Source organism: Neovison vison, chromosome 1 (genome assembly GCF_020171115.1).
Source record: "Neovison vison isolate M4711 chromosome 1, ASM_NN_V1, whole genome shotgun sequence".
Taxonomy (NCBI): Eukaryota; Metazoa; Chordata; class Mammalia; order Carnivora; family Mustelidae; genus Neogale; species Neogale vison.
The window spans coordinates 58848948-58868788 of NC_058091.1; the positions used below are offsets into that span (position 1 = coordinate 58848948).

The 19841-nt window shown below is 39.5% G+C and overlaps 1 protein-coding gene across 5 annotated transcripts in view; it reads right to left on the reverse strand.

Annotated features, from left to right (window-relative positions):
* The window catches only part of PHACTR2 (phosphatase and actin regulator 2), a 120166-nt gene that overhangs the window by 77252 nt on the left and 23073 nt on the right, over positions 1–19841 (reverse strand). For all 5 annotated transcript variants that reach the window (XM_044247428.1, XM_044247447.1, XM_044247437.1 and 2 more), the window contains exon 2: positions 10159–10326. In XM_044247428.1, coding sequence (XP_044103363.1) covers positions 10159–10326 — 168 coding nt within the window. The remainder of the gene's footprint in view (positions 1–10158; positions 10327–19841) is intronic.

The window sequence follows — 19841 nt, forward strand, 5'->3', positions numbered from 1 at the left end:
AAGGGAACACAGAGCCTGTGGGCTCTGTGAAAGCAGGGGCCTCATCAGACCTTTTCATTGCTGTGTCCTCAGAACATAGCACGTTAGGCCTGGTATTCAACAAAAATGTACTGAATAATCTAGACAATTTAATATGGCCCCATGGTGAGAAACTCCGAACTTAAAACACATCAAGGGGATGATAGAACTTTATGAAAAGATGGAAGGACCATCACATAACACTGTGATTTGGAGATATGTATATATATATATATATATACATATGTATATATGTATATATATATACATACATGTGCCAGGGGATTGCTAGAAAAATTTGAGAGAGTTTGTTCTGGGTCAGTGTAAAAGAAAACTTCCCCAATAATTAAAGTGAGAAAGCAGGAGCTTGGAAGTTAAATGATTACATGTTATCAGGTTTGGGGGAGAGAGAGGACATTGTGCCTTGGGGACAGACCCAGATGAAAGGTAAGGTAGTCTACAGTCCTCAAATTCTCAATTTTAATCGAAAATTCAGAAGATATTTTCCTAGAGTTTTAGTAAGTAGTGTTCAGCTGTATGTGAACACGTTTTAATAGTGCCCAGCTTCAGGTGTATTGTGGACCAAACTGAATTTTTTAAGTTAATCTGGGAACATACTTGTCATTCCAAGTAATCTAACAAATCAGTACAGTGGACACCACTAGCATGTGAGTTAGGGACTGTTTACCCATAGAGGCGATCATACATTATTGTTTCAGTTTCTAAAAGCATTCTCTGCAGGACTGATACTAAGATCTACCCAAAAAACACCGACATATGAGGGATTCTAAACTCAGACTCTGTGAAGCTGGATTTCTGACGCCCTGTCAAAATCTGGCTCCTAAATTCTAACTTAAGAAAGGAAGCCGTAACAAAACATTTCTTTTTTTTTTTTTTAAAGATTTTATTTATTTATTTGACAGACAGAGATCACAAGTAGGCAGAGAGGCAGGCAGAGAGAGAGAGGAGGAAGCAGGCTCCCCACGGAGCAGAGAGCCCGATGTGGGGCTTAATCCCAGGACCCTGGGATCATGACCCAAGCCGAAGGCAGAGGCTTTAACCCACTTAGCCACCCAGGTGCCCCATAACAAAACATTTCTATTACAGAGTTAAATTCCTTTCTTGGATTCCTGCTTCTCTCCTACAATTGTAGAGTGAAATGACATAATCTGTTAGGATCCATGTGCGAGCAACAGATATCAAGGTTAACAATCAGGAGGTTCATGAATGGGAGATATTTTAATGGTTAAAAGACTGGATACAAGTTTATAATGAACTGCATTCAGTATATTGACACCATTGTTAGATAGGAAGAAATCCATGCTCTAACACATATGATTACCTAATGGGATTTCCCTGAGTGCTTTTCTTTCCCTCCCACCTGTCTTTGTTCAAATGCTGTTTTTCTAGTAAAATTTCTCTGACCACTGCATCTTAAACTGTAACTTACCCACATTCCCTAGTCCTTGCTTTATGTTTTTCTTCCCATTTTCTAACTCTGGGGATTGACTTTATGCCTCCTATCCCTATAAGAATTTAAGCCCCATAGGGGAAGGCAGTGTTGTCTCTTTTGTTCCCTGCTGTATCATTAGGGTCTATAACAGTGCCCGACACACAGTAGATGTGGCTGCTCACTAAACATCTGTTGAGAAGACAAATGCGTGTTGTCCAATGTATAAGCAAGGAGCCTATGTGGATCTGGTTGTGCTATGTGGTCTTTGGCTGATTATGTAACTTCCTTCTGCTACAGTGAATTGGGAAAGGGAGAGATTCTCTTTCCTTCCTCCAAGACGGTACTAGGGTGAATGATACACGAAAGTACTTCCATTTTCTTAGTGGAACAAGATAGATGAAATCAAAATGCTATTGTTTATTATGCCATCAGACCAGTCCTTAACAAATATCCCCCTATGCAAATCTTCTAACTTTGCCCTACTTTCTAGATATAGAAAATAATCCCAAGCAGTAACATTAGGCCTTTATGGTTACAGAGAAGACAATCTTTAATAGGACCAAAACATAAGGGTTTAATAGGACCAAACAAGGGTTGACCCTTGTCAACCATTTTTCTATGCACATGCTGCTGAAATTAGGCAAGTAAGTAGAACCAAAATTATTCTTCAGACCAAATCCTTCTCACAATAAAAACTCTAGTATATGACACAAACCCACACAGTAGAATCACTTTACACTGATCAATCCTTACTGATCCGGGTATGGATTTATCTTCTAGAGATACAACATAGTGTAATGGTCAAAAGTAGTGGCTTGGCACCACATTGCTTGGGTTCGGATACCATCTTTGCCTCCTACCAGGTACGCCTCCTCCAGCAAGCCATTTGAATTTTCCAACCTTAGTGTCCTCATCAGTAAAACTGGGATAACAATAGCACTGAAACTTCATAAACTTTGATGATTAAATGAGGTAATGTGAATAAAGTTCTTGGAGTAGAACTTGGCATATGATAGCAGTCAATAAAAATTAGACATTATGAAGAGTAGGGAATGCAGAGTACTACTAGTAAGTTGAAGTTTTTACCAGAGGACTCTCTACAGATCACTCTGATTCTTAGAATGCTGATAACTTGCAACAATGTTATCTAAAAATCTAGGCAGGCATTCCTTCTGCATTACTAACAACACAAATAAAAGTCACTATTATAATGAAGATAAATGTCTTTATTTAGGAGTGTAACTTACTTTTAAAATAAGGGCAAAAGATAGGAAAGAGAAATTTTCCCTAATTATTTATTGGCTTCTTGATAGTTGTACATGGTTGCAACTGTGAGCACATATTTTTGATTAGTATTTTAATTTACTATCTCTCTCCTTCCCATTATGAGTTTTCAATCTTTAATTTCTTTAACAAAGTCCTAAAGCACCTAGTGACGTATATTTAGTTATAGTGGATATTCAATAAATAAGCAATTCAAGGCACATTTAAGAGTACACATCTGGGGTGGGAGGTGCCTGGGTGGCTCAGTCAGTTAAAGGTCCAACTCTTGATTTTGGCTCAGGTCATGATCTCAGCATTCTGAGATCGAGCCCATCTTCAGAGTCTGTGCTGGGCATGGAGCCTGCTTAAAGATTCTCACTCTCTCCCTCTGCCTCTTCACCCCCTCCCCTAAGCCCATGCCTGGGCACGTGCTCTCTCTCTCTCTGTCTCTTAAAAAAGAAGTACATACCAGGTATAAATTATTATATAAAGCACCTAAAGTTGGGAAAAAGTGAATGAGATAGTCTCTGACCTTCAATATTTTACACAGCAAACTGTAAGCAGACACATAAATAAAAAAGTCAAAGCATACATATCTTAAGAGAATTGAAGCAAAGGAGGAGAAGTTCCTACTCAGTTGATACAGAACCAAGGGTAAGACTATCTCAGGAAGGGCTCAGTCAGTCAAGCATTTGCTTTTGCCTCAGGTCATGATCTCAGCGTCCTGAGATTGAGCCTGTGTCCGATGCCCTGCTCAGCAGAGAATCTGCTTCTCCCTCTCACTCTGCCTCCTCACAGCCCAGCTCGTGCTCTCTCTCTCTTTCAAATAAATAAATAAAATCTCCAAAAAAAAAAAAAAAAGAGAGTATGAAAGGGGTGTTTGTGGCTCAGTCAGTTGGGCATCCAAGTCTTGATCTCAGCTCAAGTCTTGATCTCCAGGTCATGAGTTCAAGACCCATGTTGGGCTCCACACTGGGCATGGAGCCTACTTTTAAAAAAAGAATATCTTTGGGAAAGAAGAGATATGTCATGATCCTTTCACGGTCATGTCATACACTGGGTATCTCCCCAGGTGTAGCTGTGAGAAGAAGGTACTCAGAGCAAGAAGAAAGGCTTGGGGATAAGCAGGCTTAGGGGCACACTCAGTAAGTACTGACCCTGTGTGACTAAAATCCAATATAAGTGACTGAAAAAAATGAAAAGAAAGGTAAGTTTGGGGGACGCCTGGGTGGCGCAGTTGGTTAAACGACTGCCTCCGGCTCAGGGCGTGATCCTGGAGTCCCGGGATCGAGTCCCACATCGGGCTCCCAGCTCCATGGGGAGTCTGCTTCTCCCTCTGACCTTCTCCTCGCTCATGCTCTCTCTCACTGTCTCTCTCTCTCAAATAAATAAAATAAAATCTTAAAAAAAAAAATATTAAAAAAAAAAAAAAAAAAAAGAAAGGTAAGTTTGGGTTACACTGAGGAGAGCTTAAGAGTCTGCAATTCACTAAGGAAACAATGTGGGGTCAGCCACACTTTAAGCAAGAACCGACAGGACCAAAGTTCCACTTAAGAGATTCCCTCATGGTGGTATCCAAGACATGCTAGAGAAGAGAGGGCACGCTAGAGAAGGAGGGTAGTTTGCCTACCTACTTCTCCAAATCCACACCAGTTCTTTTTCTTTCTGGTCACCCAGCTCTTGAGCTGTAGGAAGAAGAGCTCCAGCACTTGAGGTTTGGAGTCTGAGGAGACCACTCCCTCAAAACCATCCCTGTGTTCCACTTTATACAGCAAGTTTCTGTCCCGAATCCTTTGGAAACTTCCTGTCCTAGTTACCAGCTCTATTCCCTGGTTCCATTTAAGGGAAAAAAAAAAAAAAAAAAGTATGGGGGCTCTGTTTGAGTCTTTCTGATTCCTACAGCAGGCACCATCTTCCCATGAGTACTACCACCTAAGTAATTTAGAACACCGTGGCTCCTAAAGGCCTATCTGGATTTCCCACTCTCACTTACTTGGATGCTCTCCTATCCTAACCTATGGGGTAGAACACAAGCCATTCTCATGTGAAATACCTGTTGTTCTACCTGTCTGGCCTGAGACTTAGAAAGTTGTCATCTTAGTTACTATGGGGTTCCTGGAGGCCTCTGGCATCCTCAACCTTCGTTGTCAGCCTTACCAACTAGATTAGGTTCCCCTGTGGGCAGATTTACTGCCAGAACCTCACCTCTCCCCACCTTCTCCAGTGTTCTAGAGCCTTCTATAGCTGGTATGGCTCATACCTAAATATAACCAAGAGGCTACCTGCAATAATAGACTGGTAAGGACCAGATAATAGGGACTGAGAAGAAAGGCTAATGTTGGAGGCCCTGCACCAGGAGAAAACACATGAAAGGTTTTAGTAACTAATGGGATATAGAAGATGGTAAGAGGCAAGAAAGAGTCAAAGAACTCCATGGTTCAAAGTCTAGATGCCAAAGAAAGCCATGTCTGCAACAGCATGGGTACCTGGGATTGGAAAGGGATCTGTTTTGCTTTCGAAAGGATTTTGTACATAGCATTTTCCACTCCCCCTTCCCTCACTCTGCTCATTCATCACATCTGCCTCTCTAGAACGAAAGCTCCAAGAGTGCAGAAACCTTGCTCACTCCCTCCCTCCAGAATATCAGACTCCAGAACAACGCTTTCAGCAATACTTTATTCACTTATGAAAGTCTCTGATTCCATTTTCTATTGAGTTCAGAATTGAACAAATGAAAAAACAGAAATTGGAAAAAACTAATATGAATGGAGTGCTGTGGTCTGTTACTGATTCATGACATATATTCGGGTATATAGTAATCTCAATGAGTTATTTGCTTCTATAGGGGAAGAAACAAGGTTCGAAATTCCCAGCTATTGATTGGTCTTATTTCTTTGTAAAAATACAAGTGAATCATGTAACAACCGAACAAGAGCTTATAAATCAATGGTTTTTAGTGCAGATATAGATAGACCTTAGGAATGGATTTTTTTTTTTAAGATTTTATTTATTTATTTGAGAGAGAGAGCATAAGCGAGGAGAAGGTCAGAGAGAGAAGTAGACTCCCCATGGAGCTGGGAGCCTGATGCGGGACTTGATCTCAGGACTCCAGGATCATGACCTGATCCAACCAACTGAGCCACCCAGGCGTCTCTAGGAATGGATTTTTGAGTTAACATGCACTCCTTGGGCATTGCTACCCATCAGTGCTCTGCTGGATGGGTCTAGGTCTTAGGTGGAGACTTGGCCTGAGAAATGTGGGTACTAAGAAGAGATGGGTGATGAGGAAGAGCACAGTCAAAGAAAGGGAAGGGCTAAGACACACAGCAAACTCCCTCGAAGGTTTAGGGAAGAGGAGAAAGGGGCAAGAGGAAGCAAAAAGCAGAAAGAAAAGTCAAAGACAACCAAGATAATGACATCTTTTAAAGATTTATTTATTTCTTTATTTGACAGAGAGATAGAGAGCACAAGTAGGCAGAGTGGCAGGCAAGGGAGAGGCAGAAGCAGGCTCTCTGCTGAGCAGGGAGCCCGATGTGGAACTCGATCCCAGGACCCTGGGATCATGACCTGAGCCAAAGGCAGCCGCTTAACTGACTGAGCCACGCAGGCGCCCCGATAATGACATCTTTTGTCAATCAAGGAAAGACGAACCAGTGATGGCAAATGCTGCAGAGGTTGGGATGGCTGAAAATGAGAGAGTGACACTGAATTTCCTGATTGGGAGGCTTGGACTGTCATCAGTGGAGTTTTGCACACAGGCGCAGGTGGCAGAGGGAAAGGAATGACCATGGGAAGAGGATGTGGACAAAGTGACACAGGCTGGATTTTTAAGACGTTTGGTCTTGACGGCAACAGACTCTGCAGAAGTTGAAAGAACCACTGTGTTCAGACAGGAGATTTGACTGTATTCTTAGCTTTTGGGAGACAGAAGCAAATTTAAAGATCGAGAGGGAGCAACTTCAGCCACAACACACACAGCACCCCTCCCCACAAAAAAAGAACGAAAAAAAGGAGGAATAATTATGCAGGAAAAGAAGTGTAAATGACATTTTGAGTTCTAAATGCGCTGAACGGATGTAACTGAGAGTAAAGATGGGACCAGAGAAGGGCCCTCTGGCTCAGGAGATAAAGAGTTAAGAAAAGATGCCCTGGGGGAAAGTAAATGGGAAGAAGACTGCTCTCCCGCCCTAGAACCCAACAACCTGTAGACCAGTCTGCACAGAGTTGAAGAGACAGGCAACTTTTTGCTTTAAAACAAGGTCAGAGAAACTGAAGTTGGGGCCTAGGCCCTGTCTCTCTTAAAGGACAAGATGGACTTCCAAAATATAGTTGGCTCAAGGACAGGATACTTCTCTTTCTCTCATTCTCTCTCTCTCTTTTTTCTTTAAGATTTTTATCTTTAAGTAACCTCTACACCAAATGTAGAGCTTGAATTCATACCCAGAGATCAAGAGTCACGTGCTCCACTGACCATGACCCTTCTAAACTGCCTCCGTCATGGGAAACATATGACTACAATGGCATCAATCAATCAGGGCTGCATCCTCTCTGTTACCAATCAAAAGAAAAAAAATTTCCTCAACAGAAACCCAGACTAGGAAAAGCAGTATTAATCACTATGTGGCAGAATACATAAAGATTCATAGCCATGTGGCTACAACACCAGGAATTTAGGAGAAGGAAAAACAAGATGGACTTGCCTTGGAAGAAATGCACCTTCTTTCAGATCTCAACACACCGTGGGACGTGCCTAAGGTGGACTTTATAGTGTGCCAGACAGCACATGACCTTGGTCATATCCAAACAACCAGAGTTCGCTGTTTGAGGCAATTTACTAAAGAACACTTTTCTTGGGGCACCTGGGTGGATCAGTGGGTTAAAGCCTCTGCCTTCAGCTTAGGTCATGATCTCAGGGTCCTGGGATTGAGCTCCACATCGGGCTCTCTGCTTAGTGGGAAGCCCGCTTCCCCCTGTCTCTTGGCTTGCCTCTCTGCCTACTTGTGATCTCTGTCTGTCAAATAAATAAATAAAATCTTTAAAAAAAAAAAAAAAGAAAAAAGAACACCTTTCTCTTGGTTATTTCCAAATGCATCAGTTTTGCTCTAGACATGACAGCTTTCCTCAATGTAAAGAAAATATTTGTTACACGCTTTGTGCCTCCCTTTATTTCAGGCTTCACTGATACACTTCATAAAGCTCAGCAGAAATTTAAGCCTTAAAATAAGCATATACATAAAGTAACAACAAAATATTTTATAATGGGACACTTGATAACATCTTATGAAATTCAAGTACGACATTAATACGGGTTTAGAAAGAAATGACACAAATGCAGCAGATAGATTCACAAAGAATTGTTAACGTGTCTACTTGGCTTGTCTTTATTCTGTGATGTCATAATTTGGATGCAAAGAAAACAGACATCTAATAACTTTTCAGGTTATTAATGTAGTTTGGTAGTCTTTAGGAACTAGGGCTACAGAACCCACAAATAACTCTTTGGAGCCAACCTTATATAAACTCCTGTGTGACTCTGAAAAGAAAACAGAATAGAAAGATGGCTAGGCTTTCCTCAACAAATATGGGCTAATATAAAATAACACTTAAGGCTGTTTAAAATGACTTTTCTAAAATATTCAGGGTTACAGCCTCCCTATTGTCAAAATAATTTTAAAAAGATGACAAGGAAAAGTGAAGGAGAATTTCTTTGTGGTTATCTTTTCTTCATTAGGGAGAGAGAAGTTAGCATCCAAGATTCAAGTAAAGGGCAAGCTAAACAAAAGAGGAGACTTCCATCCTCCCTTCTCAGTATCTTCTTATTGGCACTGTCTGGAGCCCGACTCCCATCCTGGGTAGCTATGGTAACCCAAAGGGCCAGATTTTCTCAAAACTTAGGGCAATGTGAGAGGAGGACACTAAGAAGACCAGTCATGGTTCCATTCACAACTGAAGAATATGGGAGAACAAGATGTCCAGCCAGGGATTAGGAGTCAAGGGCTCACAACAGAATCTGGAAATGAAAGCACCTTAGAATAACCTCGTTCGACTCTGCTCTGACTTGCTCAAGGTCATCGGGTACCTCGATGGCAAAGCCACTACCAGAACCCAGATGTCCTTACTCACTCAGCACAGCACTCTGTCCACTTGCCATTGTCTTCTAATCCAAGAAACCAATTAGAAACTATAGAAAATGTGATAACCGATCTATTTTTATGTCCCCCTAAGCCAGGTCTCTTTTATTTTCCCTATCTTTTATTACAGAAATTTTCCAATACGTCCACACAAAGAGGAGAGAATAATAACCCCCCAGTACCCATGACCAAGCTTAAGCAATCACCAACTTGCGGCCAATCTTCTTTCATCTATACTCACCCCACCTCCAGGATTTTGAAACAAATCCCAGATATGGTATCATTATTTCTTTATTAAATATTACATGCTCAAAGAAGTTATACAGCAGCAAATGCATCACAGGCAATTTCATTAGGAAGCTTTGGTGTCCCTATTCCATACCTATGTGTTATTTGAGGTATTTTCTATTTTATTTCACAGCTCTAGAACTAAAGGCCAACTCCTATGTGAGCACAGACCAGTAAAATATGCTCTGTGACCCTCTACATACACCGACAATATTAACCTTGGTGCAATGAGGAATTCTGATAAAGCGATTGTATTAGACAATATAAGCATGGAGAATGTTGAACTTATATCAAGAGATAAATGCTTTTCTACCTTAAAGGTAATACTTGTTTAACTTGGGCTTAGTTCTGGCCTGAGATAAAAAGCAAATTTCTTCCATGAGTCCGCATGAAGGGTACGAAATAATGTCATTCTTAAAGCTTAACAAATCCACAAAATGATAAAAAAATGTTCACACCAATAGTGTTCTGACTCCCTTAGGACAGAAACCATTTATTTGTCTTAAAGGTATGATGGAAATTTTAAATTTAACAATAAAATACAGAAACACTTTTCTTTCAAACAGCCATTTACATTTATTTTTCCCATAAAACAAACACATTAAAAAAAGACATTCAAAAATTTTTCTTAAATTAACAAATAGGATTGTGTTACTGGAACTAAGTAGATAGATAATAGCGTGTGTGTGCGTGTGTGTGTGTGTGTGTACAGCTATTTTAGCTATAATGTTGACAAATAACATTTCCCCTTCTAATTTTCTATTATACCTTCTTTCACTTCCCCTCCCTCCATACTAGTTTTCTGTATAAAGTATATATTTAAAAACAAGGGTATATTAGAAAGTCAATGAGTGGGAAAGCAGGCAAATCAGGACTCTAAGTTAAGTGTAATTTCATTTCAAATATGGCCTTTTTTTCCTGAGGAAAAAAAGCCCTACAAGACACAATTTTTATCTTATAAAAAATGTAACAACTTATCTTCTAGTAAAGTTATGATTCTCATACCTGCTGAGGTTTCTCTAAATTTGTCACTGGTCTTCTTTTTCCTCCATTTCCAAGGTTTAAAGATTTTACCGATGGTGGAGAGTTTCCCCTTTCTCTTGAAGGGAGGTGTTTGTGAGCCTGCTGTTGGGCCATCTGAATTTCCTAGAGAAGCTTTGTCCAGTCCATCAACTGTATAAAGAAAAATAAAGTCAGAGAAAAGCTGTAATAAAAAGTTTGAAACAACGTCATATTTCTTCCTGCACTTTAATAGCAAGCATGACCACTTTAATTGGAATCTCACGTAAAGTTTATTTTGTCTCACTTCCCAGCTGGTAGAACTCCCCTAATATTGATCAGTAAATCAATCAATCAGAAATTACAGTCCCCTTAGATAATCATTTTGGGAAAATAGAAAAGAAGCAAGAGACTTACATAATAGGTAAGGCCAGACAAATAGGGGTCTGTGAAACCCAGCTGAATCCATCACAGCAACTACGACCCTATTTTGTGAAGGCCTAGAGCATTCTAAGTATTCCTGAAACAGGATGTTCCTCCAGAGGCTAGTACGGCATTCTCAGTGATGAATATTACAGTTACAGTGTAGTTAAAGCCATGGTTTCTCCTTCGCAAAATTAAATTTCGTGCCAAGAAGCTAATTCTAACTTTTACAATGCTAAAACCATCTTTTGCTTCTAAAAGAAAATTTCAGCTTCCAATAAACTGATTATTTTCACTAACAATAAGAAATGCGTGGAAAATGTGGGTATTGTGTGTGATAGAACATATCTTTAGGGCCTAAATCATCTTATTAATCAGAGAAAGGCCTAAAACCTTAAGCTGCCTTGTACTAGTTCAAAACAGAAAGTAGACTATGATGACTTATGTTATTGCTACTGTTAAATGGTAATGGCAAAAAACTGGAAGCAGCCCAGAATGGATAGACTGTGGTACTGTTCATGTAACAAAATAACTCAGCAATAGTAATAATGATAACAACCCCCCCCGATACATACAACAACATGAATGCCTCTCAAAAACACTGTGCTGAAAAAAAAGCCAAGTACAACAAAATACAAATACATACCACATGGTTCTATTTATATGAGGTTCTAAAGGAGTCAAAATGAGTTTATGATAATAACAAAAAAAAGAAAAAAAAATCAGAACAGTAGTTCTTGAAATGTGATGTAAGTTAATTGAGAAGGGGCTTCAAGGGAACTTTGTGGGGTGACTGAAATTATCCCAATAAGGGACAGATCATACAAAACTCATCAAATGATATTTCTGATATCATGCATTTTACTTTATATAAAATTCACCTTTAAAAAACAATAAATAGTGAACTCCAATTAATGATATGCATGCTGATGTGCTTAGGGGTAAAGTGTACTGATGTCCATCAAAAACAATTAATGGACAGACGGATGGAATGGGCAGATGGATAAATACAATAAAGTAAATAAAAACCATACTAAAAAAAATATAGCAAAACATTAAGTGTTGAATTGGGGGAGAAGCAAGATACGTGATGATTAACTATATAATTCTTTCATCTTGAAAACTTCCACAAGAAAATGCTGGAAAAAAAAACAAAACAAAGGCAGAATTGAATGGCAAGGACTTTTGCTTGCAGAAAAATGGAGTAGACTTACATTTTCCTATTCCTCCTCTTAAATCGAACTTAAAAACCCCAGATGTTATATTTAAACAAAGCATAAGAAGACTCTGCAAAGTGAAAAGAAAGTAGACCACCCTGAGACTTCAGGACCCAAGAAACAATATGAAGGTGAGATCCTGGGTTTTCTTTTTGTCTCACTTACACCAGACTTGTAGATGAAAAAAGTCAGCAACCTGGAGACACTATGAGGCATAGACCAAAAAAGCCACCACAAAAGCTGCTCTCCAGCCAAAATAGCAAGAAAGGGGCAGCCTAGGAAGAAGGAAACCCTTTAGTCAATAACTGCTCTATTCCAGCCAAAAACCACAAAAGAAATGATCACCATGAATGCCAGGAAAGGATAAGTGGGGAGACTAGAAGTCTACCCTCATGAAGCTGTAACCAACTCCCCTGTCAGAGATATCATGAAAGACCAAGTGGGGAGTTGGGACCTTCATGCCTACCATCTGGTAATGAACGATCCTCTACAGTGTCAGCAGAGAGCACATGAGAGCCTGGCCTTCCACCCCTACACAGCAGTAATGAGGTATCTCTCCTTCTCTATCCCCATAAATTTTGGGGTGGTATCAAACCAATGTCCAGTGGGAACAAGACCACTCCTATACACTGTGGTATCAGTTCAGACTATGCAGGGATCTAGAAATACCACCATCCCCAAGAGGAATGAGGAGCATCCCCTGCCCCCACTTCCACCATCAGGTATCAAAAGAGGGTAACAGGAGAACCTGGATTTTTACCTCTACCTGGCAGCAACCCAGCAGTACTCCTCCTTCCAATGCTGGAGATGTGGTAGACAAAGCGAGTTAAAAAAAAAAAAAAAAAGTATTCAATAAGATTTTGAGTCCCATAGCATAATATAAAAATGTCTACATCTGAATCAAAAATCACTTGGCATACCAGAATTAAAGAAATCTTAAACTGAATGAAAAAAGACAATCCAGCTACACTAATACGTAAATCCTTATGAGCTGCTTCCAAACAAGAAGGATAAATTCCGGTTTTCCCTCTAGCAATGTTTATTCTAGTTTCAGATAGAAATGCAAATCCTGCAAAGACTGTTTCTTCCATACATGGTTCCTGACCCTACTTTACCCTACCCATATGGACCAAAGTACAATGGGCAGAGAGAAATATAGGACAGAGTGATTCTGAAGCTAAGCCAGAGTAAAAATGTAAAATCCTGATTTACTTCACTTCCACTCTTGTCCACTACCTTCCTCAAACAAGAGGCAAACCCAGGGAGGAACTGAGTGTCTGGTGTTCCTTCTTTTTTGAGATTTTATGCTGAAGGGCTTAATTTTGAACAATTTCGATGTTGTGAAAGATATAAAGGCTGACTATTACACACACAGGAACGAGGGTTTCTATCTCAAATTCATCTCTGTGGCTACAGACATGCATCTACTTTTCCTTTTCTCTCAAGCCACATATCCAGTTCCTTGACACGCCATAAAAATTCTGCTTTTGACACAAACCACTGAAGAATAATCTACTTTTTCTCCTCAAAACAAAAATAAACAAAGCAAAAAGTAAGTGATTCTCTAGGTGACAAATGGGGAGACTGAGTGAGTGAAGAATTAAAACCTTAGTGTTAAATTCATAGCTGCATAAGAAATTAACTGCCATTATCTTTATTATTCATCTACAGTTCTAGTCTTTATCTCTGCTCTGGAAAGGGTCCGGGATCATACCAATGACCAGAGCAGTGCACACACATACATATCTTTTTTCTGATAGAAAATTTAATTCATTTGTAATTTTGTAATTGTTAGGTTAGTAGAGCAAACCAGGCTTGCAATTAAGAACCATGTGTTGGCACAGTTGGCCATACTGCCATTGTGCATCTCTTGAATCATGAATGCATAGGGGATTTTCACCTGCTTTTGAGTAGTATGAACAGAATATATCTCTCTTCTTCAAACACCTAGGATACTGTCAGTTCCATTGATACTTCTATAATTTTCTTTTGAATCAACTTACCATTAAAATCTGTTTGAAACTTACTAAAAAATATTTTCACAACAAGTCACCTGAATCTTATATTTGCATCCAGATGAGAACAAATTGCTAGGTAAATCCCAGATGAAAGTCTAAATTTCCTGTTTTAAAGGTTAATTTTGATTGATTTTCATGTTTTGAAAAGTAACCTGCCCTTCATCAGAAGTTTCTTTTTCACACTTGAGATTGTTTTAAAATATTTAAAATATTTATTTATTTTACAGTTTTTATGTCTTCCAGTATAAGTCTGCCACTTTCCCCTTTAAAGGCCATAGAACTTTACAGCAGCATTCAGGGAAGATTTGACTTTATTTCCTATCCTTACATGAGGCCTCTCTCAACCGAATGCCTTCATACATGTACTATCATATAGAGGGACATACATAATTTCTGGACCCAGAACCAAGTAGACAACAAAATTAGGATAAACTCATGCTCCGAGCCATCGCAGATGAAGACTTGATAATGGTTTCCAAAGAAGCCAAGTGGCTATCCTTATCTTGAGTTCACTAATAGAGATCCTTACTCTTGCTGATCAGAGTTTACTTTGGTTTGTACCAAAATCTTCCTTTTGGGGGGTAAGATGAATGATCACTGACAGACAGTAAGAGAAAAGGAACAGAAAGATCAAGGTGTGTGGCATTACATGAGAGTATGAGTTAACAATTCTGAAGCTGCTATCCAAGTACACTGGGACAGAATAAATAAGTATACGGATAATTTATGTCAGGAGCCACTGCTGGAAAGCGAGTTTTTTGGTAAGTGGGGGGATGGGGTAGTTAGAATGATTCCTATGGCACTGTATTAGAGGTGGAAATATCATGATAGTTCTGTTCTGTTCTGTTCAGAAAGTTCTGTTCATTCAGAAAGCCTAGAAGCAACAATACCCCAAATGTGCACACTGGTACTCAGATCTTGGTTTCTAACAGTGCTCTTCAAAGAAAAGAAACACTAGATTAGCCTGGAACATGTTACAGTGCCAGAAAGTAAGCAAGTGCTCAAAAAACATACTGATGGGAGTATGTCAAATTCATATAGGAGCCAACTGAAAGAGTCCCAAAGGCCAAAGCTGGAACAATGTGAGCAATAAAATAAATGATGTAGTATTAGATAATAATCCAAAGTATAAAATAAATATATATAATATTGATAGAGATAAAAATTGAATACTGATATAGATAATATCACACGGATACAAATATTGAATGATTAAATAATATCATACTAATATATTGAATAATTAAATGTGGGAAAGCAAATTTGTACAAAAGATTACAAATAATTTATAGGAACACTCCATCTCAAGGGAGTGGAGCTGAACTCCCCACTCCTTAAATGTGGGCTACACACTGGGACTCCCTTCCAAGGACTGCAACATAAAACGGAGGGGGAGGAATGACTTTACAGAGGAGAAAATTGACAAACACTACCTCAGATTAACTGCATCCATAGTATTTCATGTTGATAACATGTACCCTTGATATGATGGATGAAAATCATACTTCAAAACCTATAACCCCACTGTAACCCTGAGAAAAACATCAGACAAAACTTAAATGAGGGACATTTATAAATTACCTGACCAATACCCCTCAAAACTGTCAACATCATTAAAAACAAAGAAAGTCTAAGAAACGATCAGAGATCAGATGAGCTAAGGAGACATATAAATAGATGCAATGTAGTATCCTGGATGGAATCCTGAAACAACAAAAAAAGGGCATTTGGAGAAAATGAGGGAAATCCCAATAAAATTTAGTTAACAGTAATGTACCAGTGCTCTGTTCCTTGGTTGTAACAAATGTATCATACTCATATATGAGATGAATAACAGGAGAAACTAAGTAGGGGGGATATATGAGAACTCCGTACTATCTTTGTAATTTTTCTACAAATCTATAAGTATCTTAAAGAATTCATTTGGGGCGGCTGGGTGGCCCAGTGGTTTAAGCCTCTGCCTTCAGCTCGGGTCATGATCTCGGGGTCCTGGGATCGAGCCCCACATCAGGCTCTCTGCTTAGCAGGGAGCCTGCTTCCCCCTCTCTCTCTGCCTGCCTCTCTGCCTACTTGTGATCTCTATCAAATAAATAAATAAAAATCTTTAAATAAAAAAAAAGAATTCATTTGTATAAATGTGGCGTTAGCTAGCATAGAGGTGCATGAGGATGAGAATTTAAGAGGTTCGTAGGGGTGAGGATATCAGCTGTAGGGAGACCTCATAGAGTCCTGCTTTTACCAAGAGTAAACATTTCTGCTCAGAGAGGTTTTGGGAAGTTAATATGCTTTGGAATCGCCCATCTTTCTCTCTAAAATCTTTTTTTAAAAAAATTATTTTTATTACCAGATAATGTATTATTTGCCCCAGGGGTACAGGTCTGTGACTCATCAGGCTTACACATTTCACAGCACTCACCATAGCACATGCCCTCCCCAGTGTCCATACCCCAACCACCCCATCCCTACCCTCCCACCCTCAGCAACCCTCAGTTTGTTTTGAGAGATTAAGAGTCTCTTATGGTTTGTCTCCCTCCCGATCCCATCTTGTTTCATAAAAATCTCTTTTTATCAATATTTTCAATTTCTAGTGTTTTAACACTGAGAGATATTTATAGGTCATCAAATTGCTATTTCATCACTTTTCAGCACATGATAGACCCAAATAAGGTAATTGACATCCAACATCTTTCAAAAGGGTAGATAACGAGCCTCGAAAAATGGTGTCAGCAAGTATCCACTCAGTTACTGTGAGCCTGATCCAAACATACCCCCAATTCTTTCTCTCTCTCACCAGACCAGGATTAGTATCATATACTGATGACATAGAATGACAAATCTGGGAATAAAAAAGGTTCCTTGTTCTTTATTTTTAAATCACTGAAGCGGAACTGTTTTCGGTAATAGAATTTTATTTGGGAATCAAAGTAAATTTAAAGGACTGAAACTTATTTCATGACAACTGAGGATTCATTTCCTATCTCATCCCCTGCACTCATCAGGATGGAAGAGTGAATGGCACAATTCAGAAACAGAAACCCCACAGCTGATGCCAGTGTGAAAGGTCTGATGCATAGTACCCAGCAATGAACTAGCCACTGACCCACCTTGCATTTGATTCTCTCCTGAAAGTGGAAATTAGTGAGCACTTTATTTAAACAGCAGAACTGATGATCACTGATATTTGTTGAGTGCGCATGTGCGTCAGGCTCTGTGCAAAGCACCTTACCTGCCTTGGCTCATGCTAATTCTCAGGACAGCTCTGACGTAGATTCTATGATCAGTCCCATTTTGGAGATAAGAAAAGACTCACAGAGACTAAATGTCTAGCTCGGTATTCGGCAATGAACGTGGAGGTGCTTTCATATAGAGAAAGATTAAATAAACATTTATTGACTAAGTTATGTGACTTAAAATGAATAAATATGTATCTTCCTCAAGTGACACACTGTGTGGGTGGCAGAGCTTGGATTCCAAGTCAGAGATGGCCCTCCTTTACTACTGACCAGCAAGGCCTGCTTTAACTCAGTGCCATGAACCCACCATCAAGGTCCTCGGAGATCGCAGACAGTAGGACAGGATTCTCACCCTTTCGGAGCTCGCAGGATGGTTGGGGGAGCAGATGTGATCAGTGAGTGCTTTGTGATGCCGGCCAGGTGGGGAGGCACTGGAACAAAGATGGGAGAAGAGCCCAAAGGTGGAAGCACAGGGAGGGGATCAGTCAACGCTGACAGAGGTGACTGGGGAATGTTTCACAGGGAGGGAGAGATTTGACTGGGAACGGAAAAGATGAGTAGACTTTCCGGTGGAAATCAAGGAAGGAATGGCCTGAAAATGATCCAGTCAAGGATGGCTGACCCTTTAAACTAAAGCCAAAAAAAAGAAAAAAAGAAAAAAAAGAAAAAAAACCCAAAAAACAAAAAACAAAAAAAACCCCACATTCTCACTGCCATGCTCCTGTACTCAAAAGAGACACATGTTACGTATTTATGGGAGAATAAATGAAAGCAAATTTATAAGGTCAAGTCTTTGAACATGTGAAATGGTTAAATGTAAAAAATGTAAAAAGGAAGAGAATGAGTGAACTTTCTATATATCAATGTATATAGCATTACTTAAAAACCTGAGAATACAATTTTAGAGTTAGAAAAGATCTCGGTTGGTACAGGGAAAAACATTGCTTTTCCTTAACCGACTGCTTAAAGAATCATCAACATTAAGGTGATAATCAAGGCTAAAAATATTTTAATTATGTAGCCATCATCTTTTAAAACCCAGTAAGAGTAAAAAGAATAGAATGTAAACAAGAAACCAAATTTGAAGAAAAAGAATAGAATATGAAAAACACTGATATCCTAAGAGTCGAATGAAGTTATACTAGTCCCCCCGGAGGAAGACTGCCCTCATAACTCGACTCCGTATTTGCCAATTTCCAGTCCTCTATGACTGAAAGAAGCTATAAAGTTATCCAGAGGGACCTGGGTAAGATCTGCCGCTCAAATTAAACTATGGAGATTTTTCAAAATAATTTTTAGGTATATTTACAGACAGTAAATGATTCTGTATATGTAATCACCATCCAGATCAAAGTCTAGATTTATTTCCAGACCCAGAAAGCTTCCTTGTGCTTCTTCCCAGTCATAACCACCCTCTCCCACACATTCCCCCAAATAGCCATTGTTTTAACCCCTATTACCACTGATTTATGTCACCTATTCTTGAACTTCAGCTTAGTAGACTTCTACAGCACACTCCTTTATAAAGATCTGTCCTTTTTCACTGAACTTTATGTCTGAGAATCATCTAAACACATGGGCATTCCAAAGCAAAGTTACCTAGCTACAAAATGGAAATCTGCAGTCTTAGCAGGACCTCAGATGAGAGAGCACTCAAAAATGATAACCTTTATGCAAGCTCTTCTATTTATAAAGGATATCATGATTAATTTATCTGAAAAATGCAAATAACATCTCCCTTCCCTTGCCAGATTTCTGGGAAAGCTAACCCATCTATTATCTTTTGAGACTGCCTTGAAACTGTGCTACACTGGAAGCTCACCTATGCAAGATGAAAGGTTAAGAAGCAGTTTGCTGTCCATAAATAATGGCAGCTTTACGTTTATTTGCACTCTGCATATGAAATCATGCAGCAGTTCCAAGACGTGCAATTTGTAGAAACACTGAGTACTAAGTTATCCGTTATGGGAACTGCAACTGTGTTTAATACAGGGGTTCTACATTATCTTTTATATATATATTTATATATATATATATATATATATATATATATATATTTTAAGATTTTATTTATTTATTTGACAGAGATCACAAGTAGGCAGAGAGGGAGGCAGAGAGAGAGAGAGAGAGAGAGAGAGAGAGAAGCAGGCTCCCTGCTGAACAGAGAGCCCGATGCAGGGCTCGATCCCAGGACTCTGGGATCATGCATGACCTGAGCTGAAGGCAGAGGCTTTAACCCACTGAGCCACCCAGGTGCCCCTATCCTATATATATTAACAAACTACCTGTGGATGGGGCACCTGGGTGGCTCACTGGGTTAAAGCCTCTGCCTTCGGCTCGGGTCATGATCCCGGAGTCCTGCGATCGAGTTCCACATCAGGCTCTCCGCTCAGAAGGAAGCCTGCTTCCTCTTCTCTCTCTGCCTGCCTCTCTGCCTACTTGTGATCTCTGTCACGTAAATAAATAAAATCTTTTAAAAAAAAAAAAAAAAACCTACCTGTGGAGAAACTGAGACCCAAGGAGACTATGTGGCTTCCCAAGTCATTAGCTAATGACAAAAACATCATCTAGGTGATGTGATTCCTCCTGAGTCTGTCCTCCTTGGAATACAACAGCTAAATTGACGAATCAGTAGCACCTCTTGGTAGCTCCAGAAGGGCATTATGATTCTTCATAGGGCAAAAAGCAAAGAAGATGTTGCACAATCAAGACAGGCAAAAAATCTCAGTTACTGTTCTGGGTTTTAACCATCCAATTGGAATGGCTGACTGTAAGCCAAGAAGAGAGCTGAGTCCCAC